This window comes from Betta splendens, chromosome 3 (genome assembly GCF_900634795.4).
Source record: "Betta splendens chromosome 3, fBetSpl5.4, whole genome shotgun sequence".
NCBI classification, from domain to species: Eukaryota; Metazoa; Chordata; class Actinopteri; order Anabantiformes; family Osphronemidae; genus Betta; species Betta splendens.
In genome coordinates, this window is record NC_040883.2 from 6,272,240 (window position 1) to 6,298,825 (window position 26,586).

At 43.0% G+C, this 26,586-nt stretch overlaps 4 protein-coding genes and 1 long non-coding RNA gene across 8 annotated transcripts in view; 3 read left to right on the forward strand and 2 right to left on the reverse strand.

Annotated features, from left to right (window-relative positions):
• The first annotated feature begins 1,130 nt into the window (after nt 1–1,130).
• pnoca (prepronociceptin a) lies at nt 1,131–8,707 on the forward strand. 2 transcript variants are annotated; one of them, XM_029145403.2, is made up of 3 exons: nt 1,131–1,253; nt 7,044–7,177; nt 7,376–8,707. In XM_029145403.2, exons 2-3 carry the CDS (start codon nt 7,058–7,060, stop codon nt 7,979–7,981), a joined length of 726 nt encoding a protein of 241 aa, XP_029001236.1. In that variant the 5' UTR covers nt 1,131–1,253; nt 7,044–7,057; the 3' UTR covers nt 7,982–8,707. The 2 variants fall into 2 exon arrangements, with proteins under 2 accessions (XP_029001236.1, XP_029001237.1); XM_029145404.3 differs by having other exon boundaries at nt 1,162–1,291.
• Nucleotides 8,708–9,831: 1,124 nt separating this feature from the next.
• On the forward strand, nt 9,832–18,921 carry pdpr (pyruvate dehydrogenase phosphatase regulatory subunit). 2 transcript variants are annotated; one of them, XM_029144751.3, is made up of 18 exons: nt 9,832–9,970; nt 10,584–10,860; nt 11,055–11,188; nt 11,354–11,435; nt 11,573–11,736; nt 11,831–11,952; nt 12,344–12,461; nt 12,624–12,773; nt 13,298–13,490; nt 13,633–13,757; nt 13,869–14,024; nt 14,530–14,663; nt 14,911–15,059; nt 15,144–15,256; nt 15,588–15,682; nt 15,791–15,880; nt 15,978–16,160; nt 16,730–18,921. In XM_029144751.3, the coding sequence occupies exons 2-18, from the start codon at nt 10,595–10,597 to the stop codon at nt 17,135–17,137; spliced, it is 2,682 nt and encodes an 893-aa protein (XP_029000584.1). In that variant the 5' UTR covers nt 9,832–9,970; nt 10,584–10,594; the 3' UTR covers nt 17,138–18,921. The 2 variants fall into 2 exon arrangements, with proteins under 2 accessions (XP_029000584.1, XP_029000583.1); XM_029144750.3 differs by having other exon boundaries at nt 9,852–10,151.
• Nucleotides 18,922–19,487: 566 nt separating this feature from the next.
• mrps11 (mitochondrial ribosomal protein S11) lies at nt 19,488–21,391 on the reverse strand. Its single transcript, XM_029144752.3, has 6 exons — nt 21,207–21,391; nt 20,932–21,036; nt 20,712–20,810; nt 20,385–20,514; nt 20,201–20,266; nt 19,488–19,674 (listed from the first exon to the last, which is right to left on the reverse strand). Exons 1-6 carry the CDS (start codon nt 21,293–21,295, stop codon nt 19,567–19,569), a joined length of 597 nt encoding a protein of 198 aa, XP_029000585.1. The 5' UTR covers nt 21,296–21,391; the 3' UTR covers nt 19,488–19,566.
• A 481-nt stretch (nt 21,392–21,872) lies between these two features.
• Nucleotides 21,873–25,079, forward strand: mrpl46 (mitochondrial ribosomal protein L46). Of its 2 annotated transcripts, none has more exons than XM_029144860.2 (4): nt 21,873–22,163; nt 22,761–22,962; nt 23,377–23,547; nt 24,676–25,079. In XM_029144860.2, exons 1-4 carry the CDS (start codon nt 21,909–21,911, stop codon nt 24,912–24,914), a joined length of 867 nt encoding a protein of 288 aa, XP_029000693.1. In that variant the 5' UTR covers nt 21,873–21,908; the 3' UTR covers nt 24,915–25,079. The 2 variants fall into 2 exon arrangements, with proteins under 2 accessions (XP_029000693.1, XP_029000692.1); XM_029144859.3 differs by having other exon boundaries at nt 21,875–22,163; nt 24,673–25,079.
• Nucleotides 25,080–25,622: 543 nt separating this feature from the next.
• LOC121202135 (uncharacterized) overlaps nt 25,623–26,586 on the reverse strand; it is a 34,591-nt gene continuing 33,627 nt past the window's right edge. Inside the window, exon 4 of the long non-coding RNA XR_005897490.2 lies at nt 25,623–26,190. This is a non-coding gene — a long non-coding RNA (uncharacterized LOC121202135). The remainder of the gene's footprint in view (nt 26,191–26,586) is intronic.

Here is a 26,586-nt window from a genome sequence, read left to right on the forward strand (position 1 = left end):
GAACAAATGTAATCATTTGGTTTTATTAAGCTGCTTTATTAGGAAGTCAATAATCTAAATGATGAAAATATCCTGATAATAAAACACTGATATTAAGGTTCCTTGCATTAAGCTGTTAATGCATTACTCAATAGAAACATGTGATTCATTCAGCGTGTAAGAAATGACTTTACTCATTGCTGTGAATTATGATTTAGAACCTGCTGATTTTGCTGGTAGAACATCTGAGTTCTGTTTTACTTTGATCATTTGACAAAGAATGAATACATGTCCCTTGCTTTGTTGCTTTGTTGCTTTGTTGACTGTCAAATGTCATTTCGGTGCTGACTGCCCCTGCTTTTCTGTATGCGTCTGGAGAAGGCAACGCTTTTCATCTGATCTCCCACGAATAAGCACGCGTGGCTAAAGTAAAGCAAACCTAATCAGAGCGAAACAAGACGCATCCTCCAGCTAATAAGGGGCCAGACAGATGCATCATGAAAAAGTCACGCTTATCGTGATGCTTTTGTTTTCTGCATAGGGGCTTTTTCGCGTCTGTGTGAGGAGAATGACAGTAATACAGTCCTGCCACAGCCTGAGGAGAGGCTGGGGGACATCTGACTATCACTCCCACAACATGGTGGAGGAGTGACAGTCGCATGTCCTCCAGCCTCTCCTCCAAACATCTGTGCGTTCTCATTTCAATAAGCAGAACTCTGAACAATCAGAAACCATAATAATAATTTTTAGATTTTTTCCTGCTTGCTGTGAAAGACAGCTGTTGTCCCTGAGCCTGACCCCCAGGCATCCCCAGGTCCCTTCTGTGGAGTCGTCATGGTCCCCCACGTCTGTGTGGGTTTCCTCCAGGTACTCCTGCTTCCTTCTACAGTCCAAGCATGCAGTGAGGTTAACTGGTAACTTTCCTTTTCATCTTTCCTTCTGCCCCTCACTCACTCACTCACTCACTCACTCACTCACTCACTCACTCACTCACTCACTCACTCACTCACTCACTCACTCACTCACTCACTCACTCACTCACTCACTCACTCACTCACTCTGTCTTCGAGATGAATGAAGTTGAGATAGAGAGAGAGCGGGAGAGAGAGAGAGGGAGGAAGAGGTTGAAGGGGAGGGGTGGGACCCTATAAGAGCAGCTGTCTCCAGCTTCCACGTAGTCAGAAATACTGCGCTCAGGCAGACGGAGGCGACCGTACGCAGCATCCGAGAACTTCTACCTGCACCCAAGGGACTTCAGTATTACCCCACCACAGGTAGGAGCACCCTGCAGAGGAGGAGGGCAGCCGAGGAGGTAGATGACTGGCGAATGCTTGACCTCTGACCTTTTTCACAAAATTTGTTTTGCATTTTGAAGAGGAAATGAAAATGATGACCTGATGATAATAAGCGTCTTAATTTAATTGATCACTAATGTTTCCCAAGTTGCTAATGTTGCAGTGGCATCCAGATTTAAACAGTTCAGTCGTTGACTACAGTTCATGTGAAAATACTAATACTTGACTTTATGTAAATGTGGTTGGAGATTGATGGATTAATAGATAATTTAAATCTACAAACACACCTGGATACAGAGAAAGGCAACTCTGACACCGACACTGTTAACACCATGTCTAAAAACGTTGGTATGTCCTCTTCACGCAGTCTCCATCACTTCTTAGCTCCCAGGATAATTGCTGCTGCAGCTGTTGTTGCTGAGCTGTGACACTATGACCTTTGAGCTCCGTACAGTAAACGTCTCGTAATGACTCGCCAACAAACGTAAGCCTAATTAATCGCCCTCGGTGGCAGACAGACAGGTAAAACACACCAAATGAGATGGGGTGATCTCTCTTATTAGAACCAATAGGCCAACAAAGTTAAATATGAGTTTTAATGTTTTAACAGATGTGTGACCAGGGTGAGGCAGGATGTTTGTTGAGTCTATGCGGTGGCATTTAAAGAGGCAAAGGCCACAATTCGTAGGTTGTGATTAGTCATTTAAGGCCTGATTCACGGTTCTGCTCCAGTGAGTTTCATGAATGAACAGGGAGTCTTCGTGGAAAACTCCTGCTTGTACAGTATTTATATCACACAGTAGCTCAGGACACAGAGGAGCAGTTACCTGCTAATTGTAGAGATGTTGGCAGATGTTGTCTAATAGGTCACGGGACCAGTCTTAACTCGGCTTGAGCTGATCGGGCCGCTGACACTGACGCATGAAACGAGATGTCCTGTTCACAGAAGCAGGCAATAAAAACTGGAATGTAAATGGATTGTAATGATTGCATTTAGAGCGTCTGCAGTTGTGTTCTAAGGCCGGTGCCACAAGTATTCCTGACTTGTAAGATCAGAGTTTTTAAGCAGGTCAAAATAGAAACAGTAGCAGAATCATATTTCATACTGTAGATTTTATGCAATATAGATTCTATAAAACATTTTAGAACAGCATCGCTAAATAATCCAATTTCATTTCAGCTGTCGGTTAGTATTGTTACTGACACTGTAATACTGTAACACCAGCATGTTCCATTAATGCTAATGCTATTTTACTATAATATTTACCCTCTTTATTGTGGGTGTTAAAGAGACAGTACATTTTTAAGGTCAGGACACCTTTAGGAGTGACTATCATTAAACAATTTTAATTAATTAGTCAGTTTAGCCTGGAGCTACGGTATGGTTTTATTGACCTTGAGAATAATTCCATTAGCCACTACTTGTAGATCTACACCCTGAAAGTTGTTGACAGGTTGAAAACCAGAAGTGCCCTCTGATACATTCAAGGCCCCGCAGACCCTTATATTCCTGAGACTAAGACAGTTTGTTGGAGGGAAAACGTGTCAGCAGTGTTGCGTTGGCGTCAGTGTTTGGTCTTCAGATTAACTGGCGTCAGTGAAGGTGTCCTGCTGAGCCGCGGCCCATTTCCACGGCCCAACGCTGCCCCATAATCCAGCCGCTCCCCTCGTTAGCATCAGTAATTCTGCCGATTCTCTCCACGACACGACACACCTGATTAGCAGTGCCGTCGGAGCGCGGAGGACCACCGCAGGCTGGACGGGGAGAACGCGGCGCTGGACCGCGGGTCACTCGACGTGGCGCCGCTTGGAACAGCTGTGGCGTCCGCGCCAAATTGGCTGCGTGGAGTTAATCCACGTGTACAATGTTCCTGGCGCAGCGGGGCCCGCGACCGGCCTTTTATTCTGGGAGGATTTCACCGATCCCTCTCCACATCTCCTCATCCTGCCTCCGGCGTTCTTTTCTTCTCCAGTTTCTACATGAAAACATAACGGACTCCTGTCAGTTGCAGTGAGGCTCATTTTAATTCTGGGGGGATGAATACGTTGTCTCGGCTTTTGATTATGATTTTTCAGGGGGCGCAGGGGACATATCAGAGCGGAAAGGCCGCGTCATCTCTTCAGGCTTCCAGATTCTATTTGTTTTATTCTCGTAGTCACCTACAGACCGGCGTGTTTGAATCCGGAGCCCAAGCTGGAAACTGTGTGTCAGAGACGTGCGGTGAGGGCGAAACGTGTGGTTTGTGATTCACTTTGCTCGCGTCAGGCTTGTTTCCAGTTACACCTGAAGACAAGCAGGTAGCGAATGCATTCTGGGATGCAGAGATAATGACAACATCCATGTACTGATGCTTAATGGTCATTGATTCACTTGGTTGCTATGTGTGATTGTTTTTTTGTTAGTGACATCACATAACAAGACGCTTTTTGCTCTTTGTTGCCTGATTCTATTATCAACGAGCAATTCTGAACTTTTACTCTAGACTTTTCTATCTTCAGATTCAAGGTCTGGATGATGTGACCTTTGTAAGTTCTTTAGCAAAATTCAATAAGTCATTGATTTTATATATCCGTGGCTCATTAAGAACTACCACAGCAGAAAAAGCACAAGTGTAACTAATAACATATTGACAATTCCTTCCTTTAAAGTGTGTTGTGGTGAATCTGCATTCAAAAGCTTTGGGTTTTGGCTTCTGACTGATCATAACACTACTATGTCTTAAATTAGTTAATTTATAGTAATACAACTTTTTGAATTGGAATTAAATATTATATACATGTAGAATGTGAACAAATACAAAGCACAAGATGCATTCAGAAGTACCACTGCTTTAGCTTGGAGCCTCAGCAATCATGTCTTGTCGGTTCACTTCCTGTTTTATTTTGCCAAGTTCCGGTCATCATCCTGTCTGGTTTCGTTCCTGTCAGCTTCACCACCAGTCACGTGATTCACCAGCTGTTGTATTTAAGCACCTTCACTCAGCTTGTGACTTTGCCAGATCGTCTGTTCCTTCACCCGGCATCTCTTTCAGTCATCGAGCATTTCTTGTACCATGATCCTGTCTGTCCCGCTGTGACCTCACCTTTTGCCTTGTCGCTGCCTGTGCCTTTGTTGGAGCTTTGCATTTCCCAGTTGAACCTCTGACCGTCTGACTACACCCTTTTTGAGCCGTCAATAAAGACGCATTTTACCAGAGCCCTGTCTGAGAGCTGTGCGTTTGGGTCCATCACCCAGCATAACCTGACAAAGTGACTTTAGTCTGTAATCGACTGCCTCGTCATGCTCAGTCTGAATGACAGGGAACATCCTGTCAAGGCACTAAGGGCTGCTTTAAAAGTTTCTTCTGGAAACACGTCATATGACCAACTTCACAGACACATCAGTGAGCTGACATGAACCGGGACCGGAACACGAGCAGGATACAGTGAATGTTAATATATTTTAATACAGAAGCAGGGCAGATACTGGCTGGATGTCAGTAAATCTATCACATATTCACTGAGGGAATTTTACTATTACTACTGTTGTTTTATGTGGGGAAAAAGAACATGCCACACACAGCAGTTAATTACAGGAAAAATTAAAATATGGACTGAAACCTGTGTTGTTCTTAAATGAGCCACATCAGTGATGGGGCCGACAGTTTTCTAGGTATCAATATTAAAACAAAGAAACAATGTATTTTGAGGGGGAAGGGATATATCGTCAATCAAAGTAACATTTAATTACCTGTCAACAGACTCATCAACCGACAAAGCCCACATTACAATACACTGTAATCATGCTGTAATTGTTAGTCGTCCTTTCTTTAAGGCTTTGACGCCTTTGTCCTTATTTGAGATTTGAATAAAAACTGCAGATTGGTTGGTCAGTGTTTGAGCTAAAAGGGAAAATATAACGATAATTGCCCTTTATTTTTTTGTTAGGCTCCATTCGTTTGTCTTCGCGTTGGCGGAGCTGCAGTGCTTCCAGTTGCTGATGTGACACTTTGGTGGTTATCGCATTCGAGTTATGTAATCAATCCGCGGCCCGGCTTTGGAGGTAAAGACAAACTCCAGGCTCCTCCACGGCCGCGGCTGCGTTCACCCGCGCGTGAATAATCCGGCTTTAAGTCGCTGTTCGGGACGGGAGTAATTTATTTTATACTTCCCGTTCGTGATGAGAAAAGTGCAGTAATGGAGAAAAATAGTTTTGGGCCACAGGAGGCGCTTAGAGTGAGCTGTGTGCTCCTGGATGAAGAGGTTGAGTCAGAGCAGACAATACAGTCGAACATCCTTCAACTTTCAAAGTACTTACTTATCGTTGACTATTCTTGACTTTCATACATTTTTGATAAAACCTTTAAGACGCTTGTGATGTTTTTGAGGCAAAAATGCAACTGAGATCCTTTTAAAAGAACAACAGGCTGAATCATCACCTGCATCCGCGGCGCATCAGCTCGGCACCAACAGTAATGACTTAATTAACTGGTTTGTTTAGTGGTTAATCAGTTAATTAAACGCGGAGTAATTGGGTTCTGAGGGCTCCCGAGAGAACCTGCAGACGACGGTAGATCACAGGCGTTCTGCTCACTTTTCCAGCGCTTTTAATAGCACGGGCCACGTTGTGGCCAGAGGGCAGAGACGGAGCGTGTACGGCGGAGAGCGTTGGTGTCTGTACGTAACTGGGCTCGTGTCCAATCCATTTATCGACGTTTGATCTGCTACAGACATCAAATCCAGGTTCCGTCCAAATGTCACAATGACGTCAGGTTATGACGTTAGCGCTTGGCCAAGCCTGAAGCGTTCCTCTCTGGGGGACGTCCGTCCCTCCTACAGTATTCCCACCTGAAACGGATTAACTGCTCTTGTCTTTACCTGGAGAACCCGTTCGTCTTTTCTACTCCACAAAAAAGGACACGACTCACACTCAGACTGATTAATTTTAGAGTTTTAGAGTTTAGAGTTTTTAGAGTTTAGAGAGATCTTTATGGGTAGATTGCCATGAAATGTAGTGCAATTACACATTTATCAGTTTTTAATTACTCTGAACAAACTCCAGTTTACAGACAGTTGTACAGGTACAAGGGACTATCTCTGACTGTGTGTGTGTGTGTGTGTGTGTGTGTGTGTGTGTGTGTGTGTGTGTGTGTGTGTGTGTGTGTGTGTGTGTGTGTGTGTGTGTGTGTGTGTGTGACAGTGTTTGGCAGCAAAAGCCAATGACTCAGTTCTCAGTTTGTTGCCAGGGGCATTAATTGAGGCACCAATTAAAGTAGTTAACGAGTTTGTTTAATGAGACGAAAACTCTGGTTGTGTTTCTGACGTCATACTCACCACACTTGTCTGTTCCTACCAGAATAAGGTCAAACGCATTTCTTTCGCACTTGTTTTTGGTCCTTTTTGTCACATTTGTTTCCCTCCTGTTCTGTGCCACTTGCAGCTCTGGAACTTGTTTCCTGTTCTCGCTTCCTGTCCACTTCAAATCTTTCATGCCACATTAAAGGTTGGCAGGCAGAGGCCCCGGGAGCTGAGTGCTGCAGGTCACATGGGTCCAAACACCCACTGTTTGCTTGTGCTGATCACATCCATTTTTCAGTCCATTCAGTGATTTGTCTTTGATTGCATTTACGTTGCTCGGTAACATAAATTAGTTCTTGTCCAGATCAGATAATGGGATGTTGCTATAATTAGTTAGGTTCAACAATGCATTGTGTGGTCAACCATTACTGCACTAAAAAGTCAATGTGAGACAAACTGAATGTTTGCCTCGCTCTTTCCTGTGCCTTGCAGGACACAGTTGGACCATGAAGACTGTGGTGGCTCTGCTGCTGCTCTGCTTGTGTGATCCTGGATGGACTGACTGCCAGGCAGACTGCGTGTCCTGCAGCAATATCCTGCCCACACACCTCAGTTTTAAGCCCCTGGTGAGGAGTCAGAGCATAAACACACACACACACACACACACACACACACACACACACACACACACACACACACACACACACACACACACACACACACACACACACACACACACACACGCACACACACTTCTTTTCTATTTGTCATAACTGTAAACTGACTTCACCCAAACATCTGTTTTGTCTTTGTTTCTCTTTCAGGTATGTCTCATTGAGTGTGAGGCCAACGCGGCCCCAGCCTCCTCCTGGGACTCGTGTCGCAGGGCGCTGCTGCTACCTCTCTCCTCCCTGAGCGGCGCCCTCCAAAGAAGATCGCAGGAGGAGGTGGAGGCCCTGTTTCCCGAGGAGGAAACGCAGGTGGAAGGAGGTCTGCTGCTGCCCGTGGATTTGCCGAGGTTTGTTCACGCGAACCAGGCGCTGGGAATGGACCAGAGGGGAGTGACTGGCAACCAGCTGAACGCGGCCTACAAGTCCGAGGATGCCATTTCCCTGGAGGACGAGTATGAGGAGGAGGAGGCGGAGCAAGGGGACGGCCACAGTGACTCGGCAGCGGGGCCGCAGGCCGATTTAGGGCTGAGCATCTCCAAGAGGTTCGGGGGCTTCGTCAAAGGGAGGCACGGCTACAGGAAGCTCCTGTCTCCGGTGAGGGCGTTCCAGAAGCGCTACGGCGGCTTCACCGGCATCCGGAAGTCCGCGCGCAAATGGAATAACCAGAAACGATTCAGCGAATTCCTCAAGCAGTACCTGGGGATGAGCACGAGGGCCGCGGAGCTGGACGGCGTGGCCGGCGACCTCAGCCAAGTCTAGCGCCCGCACCTTTCAGCCACTCCCATTCAACCACCGCCTCGTGTACGTTCGGCCCTGGTCTTTTCAATTACAATCACCAACGTGTCGCACCTCAACTGATGTGACCAAACGCGACCTCCGGAAGCGAAGGCACTGACCAAAACGTAAAACAGAAGCCTGTAATCGCAAATGCCTTCGACCCAAAAACAAACCATTTCTGTTAACGTTTTATATCTATTGTATTTATATTGGAAACACTTTATGCTTAATGATCAAATTTATTTGTATAATTTGTAAACATACAGTTTTAGTGGAGGAAATACAAACTTCCTTAGTGCTTTCTTGACTTGGGTAAACATTCTCTCACCTGGAGGCCTGTGCCTTTGATGGACCCCAACAATCTATGAATAACTCACATACAAACATAACACAGAGCTACTGAGGCCGTTTGAATTAGACCATCTCGTCTTTAATCTGGTGCAAACACTCAGCATTCATTCATCCGCACACATAATCTACTCATCCTGCCAAACTGATGTTATGTGCTAGAAGTGAGCGTCGTGTCTGACTGGCTCTTTTGTACGGACACATTCCTGGATGTACAAACTGTATATGCTATTTTGTTCTGTTAAATTGTGTTTGTGTAAAATGTTTTCGTCGTCCACTATGGAAACTTGTAAATAACCTAATTTCAACATGTCAATAAACATAGTTTACTATTTCTTTTGTGGCTTGTCATGCAGCAAATGATTCTGTGTCTTGCCGTGTTTTGTTCTAAGTATCTGCAGTCCAACCAGTCAGATTTTATAATTTTGCTCATTTAGTTCAATTTATATGCAATTTATATGAATTTTTAGATTATTTATACACAACTCATTCATTTTGTAATATCCCTTTTAAATTAAGTTACAGTTAATAACTAATGAAAATGCCATGTTAGAGAGTGCTGCTATTTATTTATTTACATCAATTTCAGAATGATCCATTTGAATAAAATGTTTGTTAATCAGGATCTTCACTATTTGAAGAATAGGCTGGAAATCAAGGTGTGCAATTAGACTGTTTCTTCCATTTGGACACATAAGTATGGCAGTAATGAATTTAAGGTGGACTGATGCTGAAAGATCTGCTGATTGAACCCATCTTTCCTTTTTCAAATGACAAATGGCCATAGGCAGAATGAGTTTTAGAGCTACTGACTTGGGATAAACTAGTGTAGAAAGCTGAACTGTTCAACAAGCAGAGCCATTTAAATTGTATAGACCATATAGAGTAAAGAAATTATTGACCAAGGCATAAAATAGAAAAAGAAATATTCTCTACTACATGAGTGGAGGTTTACTTTAAACACAATGACAGAATCACCAGCTACGATTAAAAACTCACGATTAAAATGTACCATTGAAAACTAATTTACTTGTCACTTTTGCTAAGTATCAGTAAGGATTGGAAGCAATTTTATGGACCAAGGTTTATTTGAGATTCCGTAACAGACTGCACAGTCTTTCTGTAGCAAACAGGCTGTTACCGCCATCTAGTGGTCACCTCTAGACATTGGCGCAATTTATAAATAACCCCTTTGTCAAAACACTTGACTTATCATTTTCCAAACGTTTTAATTTACAGTTCTTGTAGTTTCAGTATGCGGGTGATAGCAAGATAGTGATAAGCTTTTGTAGTCATATTCTTCTTTCTATTATATTTTACTGTGTTTGACATTGTGCTTAAAAATTTACAGATTTACATATACAGTTTATAAAAAGTAGTTTACTTAAGTATCGAATAAGTATAGTTCTTTTCAAATTATATCATATATTATAAATCGGATTATAGATTACAGATTATTTTACAGATTGTCTGAATTGTTTTGAAAGGTTTAAAGCGGAAGTGCTCGTTATCATTAAGTTTGACTCGACATGCCGTTGAGTCCAAGTGGACTTCATAACACTTTCCCACTTATTGTCCACAGCTCCTATTAAAAACATTACTACGTCTGGATTAGGCGATAACGTGAGTGTATTGTCATTTTGAACAAATATGGACTGGAACAGTGTTTAGCTGCTGACATTTAGCTGCTGGCTAGCATTAGCTAGCTTGGCCAGCTAAGACTAGCCGCAGCACCTCTAACGCTAACTGTAACTGAAAACCCGACAACCGCAGGGGACGTTTGCGAAACTTTACTTGTCTACAGGTAAGTTACGTCCCGTTTACCTTCAGACTGAAGCCCAACGATAAGCTAAAGGCTACTACTAACACTGCTGCAAGCTAAAGCTAGCTGTAGTGCTAAAGGTTTGACTAACTCCAGCGATGCTTTAGAGCTAAGCTTGTAAAATATTTGTGACAGCCGAAAGGCTTTTGCAGGTAACTTTGCTGATCTTTCCGTCAACAATTGCTTTAAATTATGAATACTGTCTGTTGTGTTAGGCATATTACAAAAACATAATTAGCATGTTTAATATTGCTCGATTGAAGTAAAAGTGATTTACAAAATGGCACTGTGTTTCCATGTAACCTTGTAAATGTGGATAGTGACATTTGCGGGGTTAACTGTTGCATTAGACTCATGTGAACGCAGGGTCCTTGGGTAAATAGCGTGCGTGTGTTTGTTTGTACGTGGTTGCAGAAGGCACAGCTATGTGCAGCTGTGTGAGGAGCACCAGGGCTCTGTCCCCTGCCTGGCTCCCCAGGCTGCTGCTGTCGTCCCAGACCCGTTACAGGTCGTCTCTCAGGAGCCTCTGGACGTCGCCCCGCTGCACGGCTGTCAGTGGGGACTCCCAGCGGCTGCCGCTGCCCAGCCAGGCCCGCGTGGTCATCTGTGGAGGGGGTATCGTGGGAACATCGGTGGCGTACCACCTGGCCAAGCTGGGCTGGACTGATATTGTACTTCTGGAACAGGGCAGGTGAGATACTGTACACATCTGTAAAGTTTCATGCGTTGGGATCACTTATTATTACTTAGTTTAATGAGGCACAGTTGTCCATTTTGTAAGTTGGGACAGTTTCTACTTTAATATACTTTCTAAGGAATGATCTGCCAAAACAGATGTTGATTTGATGTTGTTCCGCTTTAAAATCGTCCTGTCTCTGCTGCTAGACTTGGGGCAGGAACAACCAGACTGTGTGCTGGCATTGTCAGTGTGGCCAAGCCTTTATCCATTGAGTGTCAGATGGCCGACTACTCAAATACTCTTTACCAGCAGCTGGAACAGGAGACAGGAATAAAAACAGGTACACACTGCTTTGAAGAATTTAAAGTTTTTGTGATTATCCATTTTACTGATTCTTAAGCCATTCACGGACACCTTAACAATGCCTTGCCTATTAAGACTTACTCAATGTTTATATACATTTATTTAGCTATTCTAATGATGTTGTGTTTGATATGTGTTCCAGGTTATGTGAAGACTGGGTCTTTGTGTCTGGCGCAAAATCAGGATCGCTTTATCTCTCTCAAGCGTCTGGCGTCAAGACTCAAGTAAAGCTCCAGTTCTCTACATTAGTATTTACTGAAACACCTACAGTATGCCAGCACACATTGTCTGTGTGAATGTTTCTTTTTACTGACAAAAACAGCTTAGTATTTACCCTTTGTCTCCACTGCTCAATTCTCAGGGTGATGGGGATTAGCTGTAACATCATTAAACCTAAGGACATAGCTAAGCTCCATCCTTTAGTTAACATCCATGACCTGGTGGGAGCGCTTCACCTCCCTTCAGATGCTGTGGTGTCCCCACCTGAAGTTAACCATGCCCTAGCTGTGGCCGCAGCTGCAAAAGGTAAGTTTACTTCTCAACTTCCTGTTAATTGACCATTGCCAGGACCTATTCCATTAAACTGATTTTGTCCTTTTTTCTTTTTTATGTGATCCAGGTGTCCAGATCATGGAGCGCACCAGTGTCCAGCAGGTTTTGGTGGAGAAGGGTCATGTGATGGCTGTGCAGACTGACCGTGGCTCCATTGAGTGTGAATATTTTATCAACTGTGCTGGACAGGTAAAGTCTAATATTATGGTTTGAAATTTCAGCAAAAATTTTGAATTAATCAAATATTAGCAAGCACTTACATATTAACTTATTTCTGCAATATTTCTAATATCTAAAACTGAACCTGATCCTCACCTGCATAAAACCTATAAATACAACATCCCTGACAAATCGCTCTTTCTCAAACATACTGTATTGAATCATTCTTATGACTCAATTGGAACCATTTGCCAGTTTAAAGGAGGTGGTAAAGGTGAGCTTTAGTTCTCTCAGTTTAAAATAGGACTCAATCTTGCAAATCCTGTAAATGATCTTATAGGTTGATAATTAATAGTAAATATACAGTGTTTATATTCCTAGCAGCAGATAGCCATATTTATTCCATCTGTCTCTGATCTAGTGGGCTTACGAGCTGGGCCAAGCTAGCGAGATGAAGGTGTCCATTCCTCTTCATGGCTGTGAACACTTCTACCTCCACACCAAACCCCTACAAGAGCCACTTCCACCAAACACCCCAGGTGTCAATCATCAAACACACGGGGAAATTTAATTCCCATCTGTTTTGTTCAACAGTTAGTTTTTGTGCCTATTAATGTTAATGCCTTTTTATTCAGTGTTGCAGAGTTGGCATGAACAAAGCTAGAGCATGAGATCTAACGGAGTCTTCCTCTTGTGTCCAGTGGTGATTGACATGGATGGCAGGATATATGCACGGCCGTGGAAGGGAGGTATTCTTTCAGGGGGGTTTGAAAAGAACCCCAAACCCATCTTCACAGAGGGCCGCAACCAGCTGGAGATCCAGAACATGCAGGAGGACTGGGACCACTTTGGTGAGGAAGGAACTGATCATGTACTTTTTACTTCCATTTGACCGTAGTATCTCAGGGAAGTGAAAGACTCTTTCTCATGGCACATGCTTTGAATAGTTTTTCCTTGGTCCTCCTGCCTGTGTTGCTTGCTTTGAATCTCATTTGTAAGTTGCTTTATGCATCTGACAAATGAATAAATGTAAATCCAACAGATCTACTGTTGTCCTTCATATTTCAGGTCAGCTTTTTATTTTATTTTATTTTATTTTATTTATCTGTGTTATTTGAACTGTAAACAACAATTTATGTTGGACTAGGCACAGATAGGTCGGACTAAACACCTGCCTTTCAACCTTGGTCTTTTACTAGTTGTAACTTGAGAATCGTCATGCAGCTTGACAGGTTGTCATAAAGTCAACAGTATGTCACGAGCCAATTCTGAACAGACAGCAGTGTTCAGAGTCAGGTTTCTGTAGTGTATTTTAAGAGTAGTAATTGAGAAAGAATGTCTCATGAATGTCCCATGCTGTTTTTCGTTCCTCCAGAGCCAATTCTTGGTGCCCTTCTGAGGAGAATGCCAGTTCTTGAGTCTTCAGAGATCCATCAGCTGGTCAACTGTCCAGAGTCTTTTACGCCTGATATGCGCTGTCTGATGGGGGAGACGCCAGGTGTCTCTGGCTACTACGTGCTGGCAGGGATGAACTCCTCTGGCCTGGCTTTCGCTGGAGGTGCTGGCAAGTAAGCATGAGTATACTACAGTAGTATAAAAGTATTTCAGTCTGTTTCTTAATTTCAGTGATCACACCCTGACATTTATTTGGATATATTTGCTTGTGTCAGAATAAAGCACAAATAACATGGTGAGTTCTTTGGTGTCCAGGTATCTGGCAGAATGGATAACTTACGGCTACCCCACCGCCAATGTCTGGCCGCTGGACGTCAAACGCTTTGGCAACCTGCAAAGCAGCCGAACCTTCCTGAGACACAGAGTAATGGAAGTCATGCGTAAGTAATTTGTTGGTGTTCTTACGTCACTGGTGCATATGGTCTTCTATGCTTCCTAGGTCAGCGCTTCATATGGTGCTGGTATGATTATGTCTGTGTGTTTGTACCCAGCTTTGCTGTATGAGCTGAAAGTTCCTCGCTGGGACTTTCAGACAGGGCGTCAGCTGAGGACCAGCCCACTGTATGACCGCCTGGACACACAAGGAGCTCGCTGGATGGAGAAACATGGATTTGAGAGGCCAAAATACTTTGTTCCTCCAGGGAAAGGTACAGATTACTGAATAGCAACGTTACATGTGAAGGTCCTTTTATGTTAAAGTCTGAAGTACAATAAATAAATAAAAATAAATATATAAATATAAAAACACACACACATGTACTGCATTTGGTGGGTGAGGGTTGTTTTGGAATTGTAAGTATCTGCTTAAACAAACTTAAGAAAAAGAGAAACTTTTGCTCTTTCTGAATTTCCCGTCTAATTCTTTCTAATTTCTGTCTATTAAGTTACTGTGTCGTAAAACAATGTTTTACTCCAATGGCCGAAAATCATAGTTAAAAAATGAACTGTATAGGGTTCAGATGCTCGTGGGACAAAGTAGGTTAATTAAATGTCCAAAATGTAATTAGGATTTATTGTTATCATCTAAATGTAAAATATGAGCAATATGACCTACATTTTAATTTTTCTAACATTTCATTTTATCTTTTTCAACCTAAAAGTGGATAATAATTAAAGCAAAGTGTGAACTGACTGCTTTGTACGTGTTTTTAGACCTGCTCTCTCTGGATCAGAGCAAAACCTTCTACAAACCCGACTGGTTTGACATCGTGGGAGCAGAAGTGAAATGCTGTAAAGAGGCCGTCTGCGTCATTGACATGTCCTCCTTCACCAAGTTTGAACTGACTGTGAGTTGTGATGTGCTGTTGTCAACTTGCAAACGTTGATGAACACTTGACCACCGAGCTGCTCGAGATGAGCTGCACCAGCACTGCTGTGGCCACAATCATCTGGTCACATCCAGCCAGTGATGTCAACATATCTGCCCATAGACATAGATTTGATTTTCTTAATTTAAACTTAACTTCCATGTTTAAACTGTCAAAGTTATTTTGAAGAGTTACGTCAGATTTTCCGTTTGTGCTGATTTCGCAGTCATCTGGGGACCAGGCTCTCAATCTGCTTCAACATTTGTGTGCCAACGACCTAGACGTTCCTGTTGGACACATTGTCCACACTGGAATGCTGAATGAGAGGGGAGGCTACGAGAATGACTGCAGTGTAGTTCGTCTCAGCAAGAACAGGTTTACATCATCTGCAACCTCTGAGAAACAAGCAGCCTCCTGACCTGCTATTTAAAATGATACCAATATCTTCCTTTCCTCCAGCTTCTTCATCATTTCTCCAACAGACCAGCAGGTCCACTGTTGGTCTTGGATTAAAAAACACATGCCTAACGACCCACACCTTCACCTAGAGGATGTCAGCTGGAAGTACACGGGTAAATACATGGATCTGGACGATTGGGTTCTGTGTTTGTACCATTTAGTGACTACATAGTACTAAAAGAGATTACACACCTACTCTCTGTTCATAAACTTTACAAGGACCTGGAGCCAGTGAGTTAAATAACACTTCTGCATTGTAGTTTGTTATGATCAAAATAAAAAACTGACGTAACAAACTCTCTATGGATTTAAATAATGACAAATAGAAAGAAAGACAAAGCCGGATTATGGATTTTAAATTGTTATAAGTGATGACACGGCTGAAGCTACTTGAGCAGAGCTGGGCTTCGTAAACTGTTAATAATTATGGTCATTCACCTGCAGCTTTAAATCTTATTGGGCCTCGGGCAATGGATGTTCTGGCGGAGCTGTCGTACGTTTCCATGACACCTGACCACTTTCCCTCCATGTTCTGTAAGGTACGAAACAAAGGCTTGTTACTAGTTCCACTACTGGCTGAAGCAGCAGCAGCAGTTATGTATGTTTATGCCCAGTTGCTCATCCCTCAGTGGACCGTGTGTTTACAGGAGATGAGTGTGGGCTATGCTAATGGAATCAGAGTGATGAGTATGACTCACACAGGGGAACCAGGTTTCATGCTTTACATACCTATAGAGGTGGGAGCAACACACACACCCCTATATCTAACCACCATTCTCTGTGAGGATTCGATATGGGTGTGCTAACATCAGTTTTCCCCTCTGCTTGCACCAGTATGCACTACATGTTTACAACGAGGTGATGTCAGTGGGTCAGAAGTACGGCATCCGTAACGCAGGATACTACGCACTGCGCAGCCTACGCATCGAAAAATTCTTTGCCTTCTGGGGTCAGGACCTCGACACCTTCACCACCCCTCTGGAGTGCGGAAGAGAGTTCAGGGTGAAGTTTGATAAGGTCTGTTGGATGTTTAGTTGTGTAACCACATCATCAGCCAGTGTGAACTCTGAATTCTATGGTTTTCACAAAACCTTTTATTTGACATTGTAGTCATTCAGCAGCGCATCTTAGTTGTTACCATGGCAATCCTGGCAAAGAATAAGCGTACTGATGCATTGCATTGGTTTCACTCTTATACACTGACTCAGCAGCCATGACCGTGACTGCCTTACCCTTTTTACTGTAAATGGTTGGAATATGAGAGGAGCACAGAATAGCTAATTCCTCTTAGCTGAAATCTTCAACATCTGCATTGTGGAGGACACCAAGCAAAGCCTGCAGCCACAACAGTCACTTTACAGCAGCAGTGGTAATGCTTGCCTGCTTCACACTGCCTTTTAAAAGCAGCAACATTCAGCTACAACAAAAAAGTGTGAAATCTTCACAAATTGCCGTAAGACTAGCAGCGTTAATGGACCTGTGTTGGGTTGTTACTGTATTAATCACAGGCCAGGTCTGTAAACTAATGGTTAGTCCTCTCTTTCTGTCTTTCTCTCCACTATTTACACCTTCCTCTTTTCCATCAGGACACAAGTTTTCTTGGACGGGAGGCGTTGATGCAACAGCGCCAGGACGGTGTGTCTCGACGCTTCGTCATGCTGGTTCTGGAGGACCATGACACTGAACTTGACTTGTGGCCATGGTGGGGAGAGCCCATCTACCGTAATGGTCTCCTGGCTGGAAAAACCACCAGCAGCGCCTACAGCTACAGCCTGGAGCGCCACGTCTGCCTGGGCTTTGTATCTCCACCCCCAGGCCCAGACGGGCTCCCCACACCCATCACCCCAGACTTCATCAACCGTGGGGACTATGAGGTGGACATTGCTGGCCAGCACTACCCTGCTAAAGCAAAGCTCTACCCCTTCAGCTCCCTCTTTACCCAACAGAAGCGTCGTAAGGAAGACTTGGAGCTCAGCAACCTCCAGGGCAAATGATAGAGCGTAAAAGAAATGCTTCCATCTCCATAAGGCTTGTGACACTTGCGTTGCTCACCAAATCCACTCCTGCACTCACGTTGCAGTGCCATCCTATTTTCCCTTTTCTAACTCTTAACAGAGGGCTCTTTGCACAAACCCTCCTTGGCCCTCTAATAATTAATTTCTAAATTGTATCTCAAATTTTCAATGTGCAATACTGTATGTAAGATGCATCAACTGCTTGAGCTGTATCAAATACAGACCTTGCTGTTGAATCGGATTCTGTAGAATCTTTCCTCCTCTCCCCTCTCTTATACTCTTAAACACATGGGGACAGTCCACAAGTGCCTTTTTCAAGGCAGCATCACCACTACTTGTGAGGACTCTTTCACTAAAGTCTGTTTAACGAAACAAAAAATACATTTGACAGACAATCTTCTCTGCTTGTGAAACCGTAGTTTCAAAGTAATCTTCATAAGACTGAATGATTTTTTGTAGGCATCTGCACATCACTCAAAGTCAATGGAAATACTGTATTGACTCTAATGTTTAACAAATTGTTAATTTGCTGCTGAGAAATGTGATGTGGCCTAATTCTGATATTGTATATTGTCAGCTCCATGACACAAAGACGAAATCGTCCTCAGTTGGGGGTAAAAGTCATGGAAAAGAACCCCCCCCCCCACAGAGCTATGATCAATTTGTAGCTGTTCTGGTGTCATTGAGCTGTGTTAAAAAGCTTGTGGTAATGTATTTACAACAATATAATCTGTATAGTTATTTATGTTCTGTGTTTGCTTTCAGTGCTAAAGTTTGTCTTCTGTTGTGTAGTTGAATGTGCGGCTGCTGCTTCGTGACCTGTAGATGAGGTTTGCTCAGATGGAGAAAGCTGCAACTAGAGCTTAAATCCCAGACTTGCTGAAAGGCACCATATCAAGTTAGAGGTTTGTGTGAAGGCCTTCAATGCAATCTGAAATAAAACAATGTATTTTTATATAGCTAGTTTGATCCTCTATTTTCAGTACTGCACTGTATTTCTATCAGTTTTTAGTTGCTGTATGAATTGCTAGTTGGGACTTTGGTTTCTATCCTTGTGATAGCATAATTTGTAATTATTTTGTAGGATATACTCTAGTTGTAAATTTTATCTGGCACCAACAGCCTTCATGTGCATTTGTATGTATCTAGTGGGCCATGCAGCTGGTCTGGAGCAGTGTGATGCTGCACACCAGTTCAAAGCAACACTTTATTTCCCAAAGCCTCTAATCACCATGGGCGGCACATTAGTGTGTGTGTGCGTGTTCGTGTCTGTGTGTGCGTGTGAGAGATGTTGTTGCCTCCTGACTTTAACATTGCTACACTTTAAACAGTACAGTTGCTTCTGCGTAATGAATATATTGCAGGGTTCCCCTACTAAACCGGTTAAAGGCTTTTATTCACACATACAGTGCATCCCCAGCTTTTTGTACACACCTGTAACTTATATGATGACAAGTGATGAAATTACATTTTTAATTGTTTGCTCACTCAAATACAGTGTTTCTATTACTTTTTTCAAAAATGCTCTTGTTGGATTTTGCCGAAAGCAGCCGCTGTGCTGACGCCAGGAAAGATTCAGGAAATCCTCATACTTGGGAGAAACATTTTACTGTAACTAACATGTCGGCCATTTCCCTGGTGACAGTTTCACTACAGTATGTAAATATGAATAAGAGGTTTGTTATGGCGATCGCTTGCGGCAGACCACAGACTGGAGCCAGTGCCTACCACAGGATGAATAAAGTGTATTTCTGGCTGCTTCATAGCTCGTACTGTGTGGTTCATTAAGGATGGAGGATAGACTCGACACTGTTCAGGTGTTCATACTAAATATAAACTTGCATGTCAAAGCACACTTAATTATCAGTCTTCGTGGAGCTTCTGTGGAGCTTCGCTGGTTTGTAGTTAAATCATTTTGAACAAATTGTGTTTGGCTGCTAAATGTAAGTTGTAAAGAAAATTTTGCTCATAGACAAGTTTGCTTCATATGTTTTCTATGACGTGTGTTGTTATCCAGGTAAAAGCTGGTACCTGGTTTAAGTCTCACTTTAATGAATGCATTTTTCCACACGGTGCATAGACACTTCTCAAACGGATCTTAACAGATACATCCAGGGGTTCAGTCCCCATGGTTACCAGTTATGCACAGCATCACTGGTGTGAAACTCTCTTCCCACACACAGCTTTCACTCTGTTTCTGTGCTGTCTGCAAACATCAGTGTGCTAATGAATGAGCGCCTGCAGTGAGACTGAAGGTTTATTCATGTGTCAACACAGTCTGCAATTATTTCCAGAAATGAATTATGTCAGGTCAGCTCAGAGCCACAAATGTTACACAACAAAACACTTTATTAACGCATTACAATGCAACCGCACCCTCCTGTTGGAGTGTGTTCTGGCTGAGGGGATCAAATTCTTCTGGCTTTGCGTGGGCGGCATCCGTTGTGTGGCACAGGGGTGTTGTCAGTGATGGATACCACCTTCAGGCCTCCCATCGTCAACCCTTTGATTGCAGACTGCACCACAGAGATGAATACAAAGTTAATGGGTATGCAGAGTTAACAGAGCTAATGGGAGCAAATCAAGATGTCTGTGGCTCTTTAAACAGCCTTAAGTTATCCTCATTATAAAAAGTCAGATATCAATTAGAGACATAATTTCTTCTTGCTGTGACAGGTTTATTTATGCTGTACACCCACGTTTAGATCATTAGAGATGGGTCAGTGAATAAATATGCAACAAGTTTCACATTCAGTCTATTATCCTACGATTCAAGTCATTTAATATTACTGAACTGAAAAATGGATTTATTTAAACATGTGGAAACTTAACATCAGTTAATTAGTCATCAGTCACATTAACATTTTTAAAAAGTAATGATTTGAGGAATTTTGTTTTTGGAAAATTCACATCAAGTAGCAGGAAGCTGTGATGGGCAAATTATAGGTCAGGCCTGCAGATGTGGTGTGGTCTCTACTCTGCTTGTGCTGTGTACTGTATCTTTGTTATTGCCGTGATACAACTGTGTTTTTTTGTACTCACCAAACGTCCAGGACCAATTCCTTTTACCACAACACGAACAAATGTAACTCCTTTAGCTGTGGCTTTCTGTTCAGAGAAGGAGAGGCAGTTAAAATTAGCGAGCAGCATCCTGCGTTCTTGTTCAGGACTACAACCCAACCTGTTGTCTCATAGCACATCATCATAGTGACATGCAAGAACCTACTATGGCAGCAGAGATGCCTGTAGTCTGAGAAGCGATGGGTGTAGATTTTTTGATGTTCTTGAATCCTTCGGTTCCACAAGACGTCTTGATCATTGACTGACCTGCGTTGTCTGTCACCTGGATGTGTGTGCTGCCACAGTAAAAGAAAAAAGGAAGCTGACTCACAACTGATGGACATGTTTGTTTACAGAATAGTCAAGTATTATTTAATCTTATGTCACAATGACATATGTGTTTCCATAGCTGTAAAGTATGTCCTACTGCTCATCTGAGTCATAGTGATTTATTACAGTTATTGTGTAACTCTGCAGCTTCCAGTTCCCTTACTTGTTGTATGTGGCTTTAATGTGAGCGATAGGTAACTCCTCAAACTTCTTTCCTTCCCATCTCAGTGGACTGTCCTCACCAGGCAGCGGAGGAAAAATACTGAAGGAGCAAAGTAAATGTATCATTAAGTTTATTATGCTACAGGGAAGAAAAGGAACATTATGCGTACAGTTAACATTACCTATTAGAGACAGACGGACAGAGGAACATATTGTCTCACCTAAAGTCACTGGAGGTTTTTCTAGAGTCTGTGGTTGATGCTGCGCTCTGCTGAAGTCTGACAGCACTGCTGCATAACGTTCGCTGCACACCGCTATTTCCACATCTATTTAAACACACGGTTAACAACGTCTCAACTCGGGGCGTATTGTCCAAAACAAATAACCAAACAAAAACGCGAACAGCTGTAATAATAATTATCAACAATTAAAGCTACTGTTATGAAAACTAGCCATTAGCTCACTAGTTAGCTAATCCAAACCATAAAATACTTACAGGGAGCTCCCATGTGTATTTAGGGAAGCAGCCAACATTCGGCATACGTTGTTCGCAGCGGTAAATAATAAACAATTTGTTCTATACATGACTGATACAACAATAAACAAATTAAGAAGGAGTTTCACAAGAAACGTGACATTGAAGGTACTGCTACGACAGATCAGCTCAATAATCTTTTCCTACTTTGGAGGGGTGGCGAGTTCAATGTGACATTGTTTTCTACAATATTCAAAATAAGTAGTAACTTGAAAATTGAACTAAAATTTCAAGCTTGATTTTATAATGATGGTTTTAAATTTATGTTAAAAATTGTAGCTATAGTGATACATTTATGTTTTATTAAAACATAAATGTTTAAAATAAAAACACATTATTTTTTTCGTCACCCATCTTTACCAGAATGGACCGTTCGGTTGAGCCTGCACAGAACTATGGGTAAAAGTAGCACTATGTTGCATTCAGGTCGTTTCCAACGACTCGTAAATATGATATCTACAATATAAGTGCTTTCACACAGATCTCAAAATAAATAGTTTGAGGCGCGATTTTATACCTAAATAAATAAGTTACATTGTATAGCAATTACTGTGGTTTTTAACAATTTGTTTAGCGTTCAGCGTAAATCCACATTATAAAAAATATTTCTTCTGTCTTGTCACACTAAATTTTCTGGCATACACCTTAACGCAGCAGAAGAAAATGGCCGCACCGTGTAGAAGGATGGCGAGTCGGCCTCTGTCTTTGTTTGTGTCTTGTTTAAGCAGGACAACAGTCAGAGAGACGGGTCTTCGTCTGTTTCGCAGCACTCCCGTGTGTCGGGCTACCCCGCAGAGCAAAGCTGTGACAGAAAGTTCTCCGTGGACCTTGATGGCGGCGGCGTGTCTGCAGCGGCTGCCGGTCATCTCCGCCGACCTCAACCCCATAGAGCAGCAGTTCGCGCACTTGATGCAGCAGGTGGGTTTGTTTGGGATGACCGTGATCTCAGTCTTGTGGGGAGCAATAGCAGCGTAGTAGCCGCGATTACGATAAACCCCGATCACGTTTAGAGCCCCATTTCTCATCTCATTACTGATTGGACGACCGACAGCCGGTGATAAGTTAACTCTCTACAGACCCGTGCACTTACCTGTGCCAAGGCACAAAACTAATTTCCTCTTTCATCTAGTTTCTGTCAATTGACAGACCGATTAATTATTGTTCAACCAGCTTGGATATTGCTTTTTTGTGTACAAAGGAAATAATGAAACTGCTATGCAGAATAGAGATACATTTTTTCGATAATGTATTTATAATTATTCAGAACCATCCGTATATTAGATGTACCTGCTTATCCCCAAGAGTAACAAGTTGCTTCTGGTTTACACTGGGTGAAGCCTCAAATAGGGCAAGGCATTAATGCCAGTAAGTCACAGATGCAGGAAAGCATAAAAAAGTAATATCAGCCACATTTGCTTTTTGTAACAATCAGATAGCTGGTAAAAATTTAGAATACAAAATATCAAAATGCTGTTCTTTGATTTGACACATGCACTTGCCCTGGCTTAATTTCAGATGGAGCTGGAGAAAAGTATGCTTTCAGATCACGAGCAACGGCTGTTGGAGGACAGCGAGAGACTGAGTCGTAAGCAGGCAGAAGACTATGACTCCGACGAAGATGGCGACCACCGAGGAGAGGAGATCATGTTGGCTCAGGACCTCGAAGACTCCTGGGAGCAGAAGCTCAAGAGCTTCCAGCCAGCGCCGAGGGTCAGAGGTCAGTTTGGGAGATGAGTACAAATAGAGTGTAAGGAAATGTACAGCAAAAGCAGCTTTTTTTTTTTTTTTTTTTTTAAACAGGTCTCATGGGATACGTTTCGAATTGAATTGATTTCCACCTCTTATTTACTTCTATTAAAATCAAAATGGAAAAGAAAATGAGATCATCTGAAGGCGTCTCGCATAGCTGGGTTTAAAGTAAATAACCACTGAGGAAAGAGAGGTTTTATTAAGTCTATTTTCAGTGCAGGATTTGAACATGTTTTTGACATTCAGAAAATCTATGCACTCCATTGCTCCCAATTTGCATTTTACTCCCTGTGACATTTCCAAAGTTTGTGTACATTTTGCTCGACAGTCACAAAGAGCGGTTGCTGTTGTGCAGCGGCTGACAGCTCTGTCTCGTGTTTAGCTGATGTAGATGAGGACGTGACATCAGTGGAGCGCTGCCTGGCGGACCCGCTGGTTCTTCTGGCTCAGCAGCAGGTCGGCAGCGAGAAGATGTGGCTGCTGCCTCAGACTCGGTGGCAGGAGGGGGAGACCCTGCGTGAAACAGCGGAGCGAGCTCTCACCTCCCTGCCAGGTAACACAAACATCACTTTATATCCACGCATATGCAGCATGTTTAAATAATGAACTTTCGGGTGTACTGGAGCTCATAAATTACATGAGCTGTGTGTATGTATGTATATTCTCACCATTCAGAACCTTTCTCTTCTGAAAGATGGTCACACTGTTAATTATTCAGATACAGTTCTATCCCTATCCTGAATGTCTGCAGTATACAATGTCTTTTTGTCAACACTATCCATTTGCTGGAGTCTTACAGTAACAGTCATTAAAGTCTGATGCGATCTAATCTAAAATGGCTCCGTGATAATTAAAGTACAGTCGTCCGTATTCTCCACAACAAGATTGTCAAACCAGCTTCCAACTGCTGCAGCTCATTTACATACACAGCAATTTGTATCAATCCTAATTCAGCATCTGGTTCCAAGCTGTCATCACCACTTAGACCTGATGTCAAGCGGGAATTGGACAGTTCATGGATCAGCAGCGTTTTCAGGCTGCTGATATAGACGGAAGTTAAAGGTCACAAGTCGCAGCTGGCAAACGATGGAACTAATATTACATCCAGTGATCCAGTAATAATCCCTAACCCAGTCCTTTTAACTTCAGTGTAGCATTGACTGATTCTTCATATTTTGCTCCTTGTCCTGTCTTTGTGACAGTTACACAGCGTTGCTTAAAATCAATTAGTGTGTGCGCTCCATCCATCACTCTCATTAAGACATTTAACATGACATTAACATGTGCCACTAGGTGTCTAACTCTAGAAGGAGTTAATCCCTTTTTAATTTAGCCGGACTGAGAGGGAATAGAATCTCTTTAACATAGCAGTGTTGGAGCCTTACTCTGCATGTTGAGCCAGCTGGGACCATGGGATGTGGATGAAATGAGATTAGATTAAAACTTAATTGAAAGTATGATTGAAATTGAAAGTGTTGTTGCCACAACAGCGAACGAGAAACGGAGCATCAGGGTGATACAACACTTAATTACCACAGTCAAACACTGACAATCCCGAGAATATGAAAATCCAGTCGCGGTGTGATCTGCGCGGCTGCGTAAAGGTTAAGAGGAGCTCTTCATCAGCTCACCTTTTGTCTCCAGCGGCATTAGCTCACGGTCTGATCTCTTCCCGCAGCAGCTGGCTTCAAGGCGACTTTCCTCGGCAGCGCCCCCTGCGGCGTGTACAAGTACAAACTGCCCAAAGCCGCTCGGACGGCCGACTCCTTGGGAATCAAAGTGTTCTTCTTCAAAGCCATCCTGTCCGGCGGCGCCCCCCCCGCAGACGCCAGCTCTCCCTTTGTGTGGGTGAAGAAAAGTGAACTGCAGCGCTACCTGAAGCCAGCCTACACCATGAAGCTAGAGCGCTTCATCCTGTGACCGTGAGGCGTAAACTCTCACCAGGTATTCTGACGTACAGAACAATGATGACATAAAATATGAGGCCCAGAGAGTCATCACTCATCTGCTGTTCCACATCATAAAATGTTTGTTCAACCAAATGGTAGGTATGTTCAAATGTATAAATAAATTGTTTTTCACAGATATTGTGTGTTACATTGATATCTTATATTTAATATACACACATATTTACTTTGAGTCTGAGAGTTTGTCTGGTGTAGAAAACGAATGTTAAACAGAATTTTTTGCCGTCTGTGTGTTTTTGAGAACAGCAGCAGACAATGCGTTTGCGTTCATTGAAAACTAAGGTTTCAAATCCAGGCCGGCCTGTTAGAAGGGAACTGCTGAGGCTCAGCGGCAGGCGGGTTCTCCTCTAGCAGTAGATGGCAGTGTTTGCACACCAGCCAGGGAGGAGCCGTTTAATTAGTGTGTGTGTGTGTGTGTGAGACAGAGAGAGAGACTGCAGAGAGAGCCTTTCTGATCAACTTGGCTCCGTCTTACTCCATCATAGCAGGTTAATGTTCCTTTGGAATAGCTACGATAATTTGTCTTAGGTAAGAGCATTCTTATGTTCCCGACCCATTCTGCCTGCGTTCAGCCCGTTCTTTCTATTTGTGTCTGCTGGGACAAGGAGTTATTAATGTTGTAGACATTGGTATTCTATTTTTCCATCTTTATTTTCAGGGTTTGGTGAAAGCCCGTGGCTTGAGCTGTTTGCGAAATTGGCTGAGTGCAATGCAGCGCCCGGTCTGTCAGTTGAGATGTGAGATGTGAAGGTCGGGGCGAGCTGATAAAGGCCATTTCTAACTCTTGGACAATTTGGTTTGCACACAGAATGAGAGCTAACTGCTCTGTCTGTTGACAGTGGCCTCTTGCCTCCCTCGGTTCAGTTCTACAGTACCTGACGTCAAATCAAAGTGTAATCGCACCTCAGAAAAAGAGCAGGAGCATTTGCTGCTTTTATGTCTAAGGGGAGTTTGGTGAGAGCGTCTTTATACGGTTCGTAGTGAAGCAGCTTTAGAGGCAATGGATCAAAAGGTTGTCCGTCTGAACCCTGAATCAATGGAATGACCCCGTGACTTTCAGCCTTTCCTGGGGAATCGCTGTCAAGAGGCTCACGAGCAAGGCACCAGAACATCAACCTGCTCTTTGTGCGCGGCTCGGCGCAGTTGTCAGCTTCAAGTCATGCTGCTGCTGCTCAGGTTGTGGGAGCGTTGATGTAATGTCTTCTGCTGTGGAGGACACGAGTGGAATCCTGGAAAACAACAGCGATGGAGGAAGCGTTGGTGTTCAGTCATTAGCAATACTGTCTCTGTCACATGCTGCTGCAATGAATGATGGGAAATGTAGGAACCAGCACCCCAGCAAAATAATATTACACTTTCATAAAGTTCTTTGAAAAGAATATTTGATTATTAGGTCACTGAAAGTCAAATTATTTATACCAACATTTAATCCAATCTATGTAATGCAGAGTCCTATTTCCCACAATGCATCTCAAAAGACGGTCTTGTGTTAGACTTGAAATTGGAAAATGAATGTGCACAGTTAGGTCTGTTAATGTGTGTTGGTTTACTGTGACGTTAGTCAGCAAACATGTGAAAATGCAAATACACCTGCACAGGTGGAAACTGACTGAAGCAGGAGATCA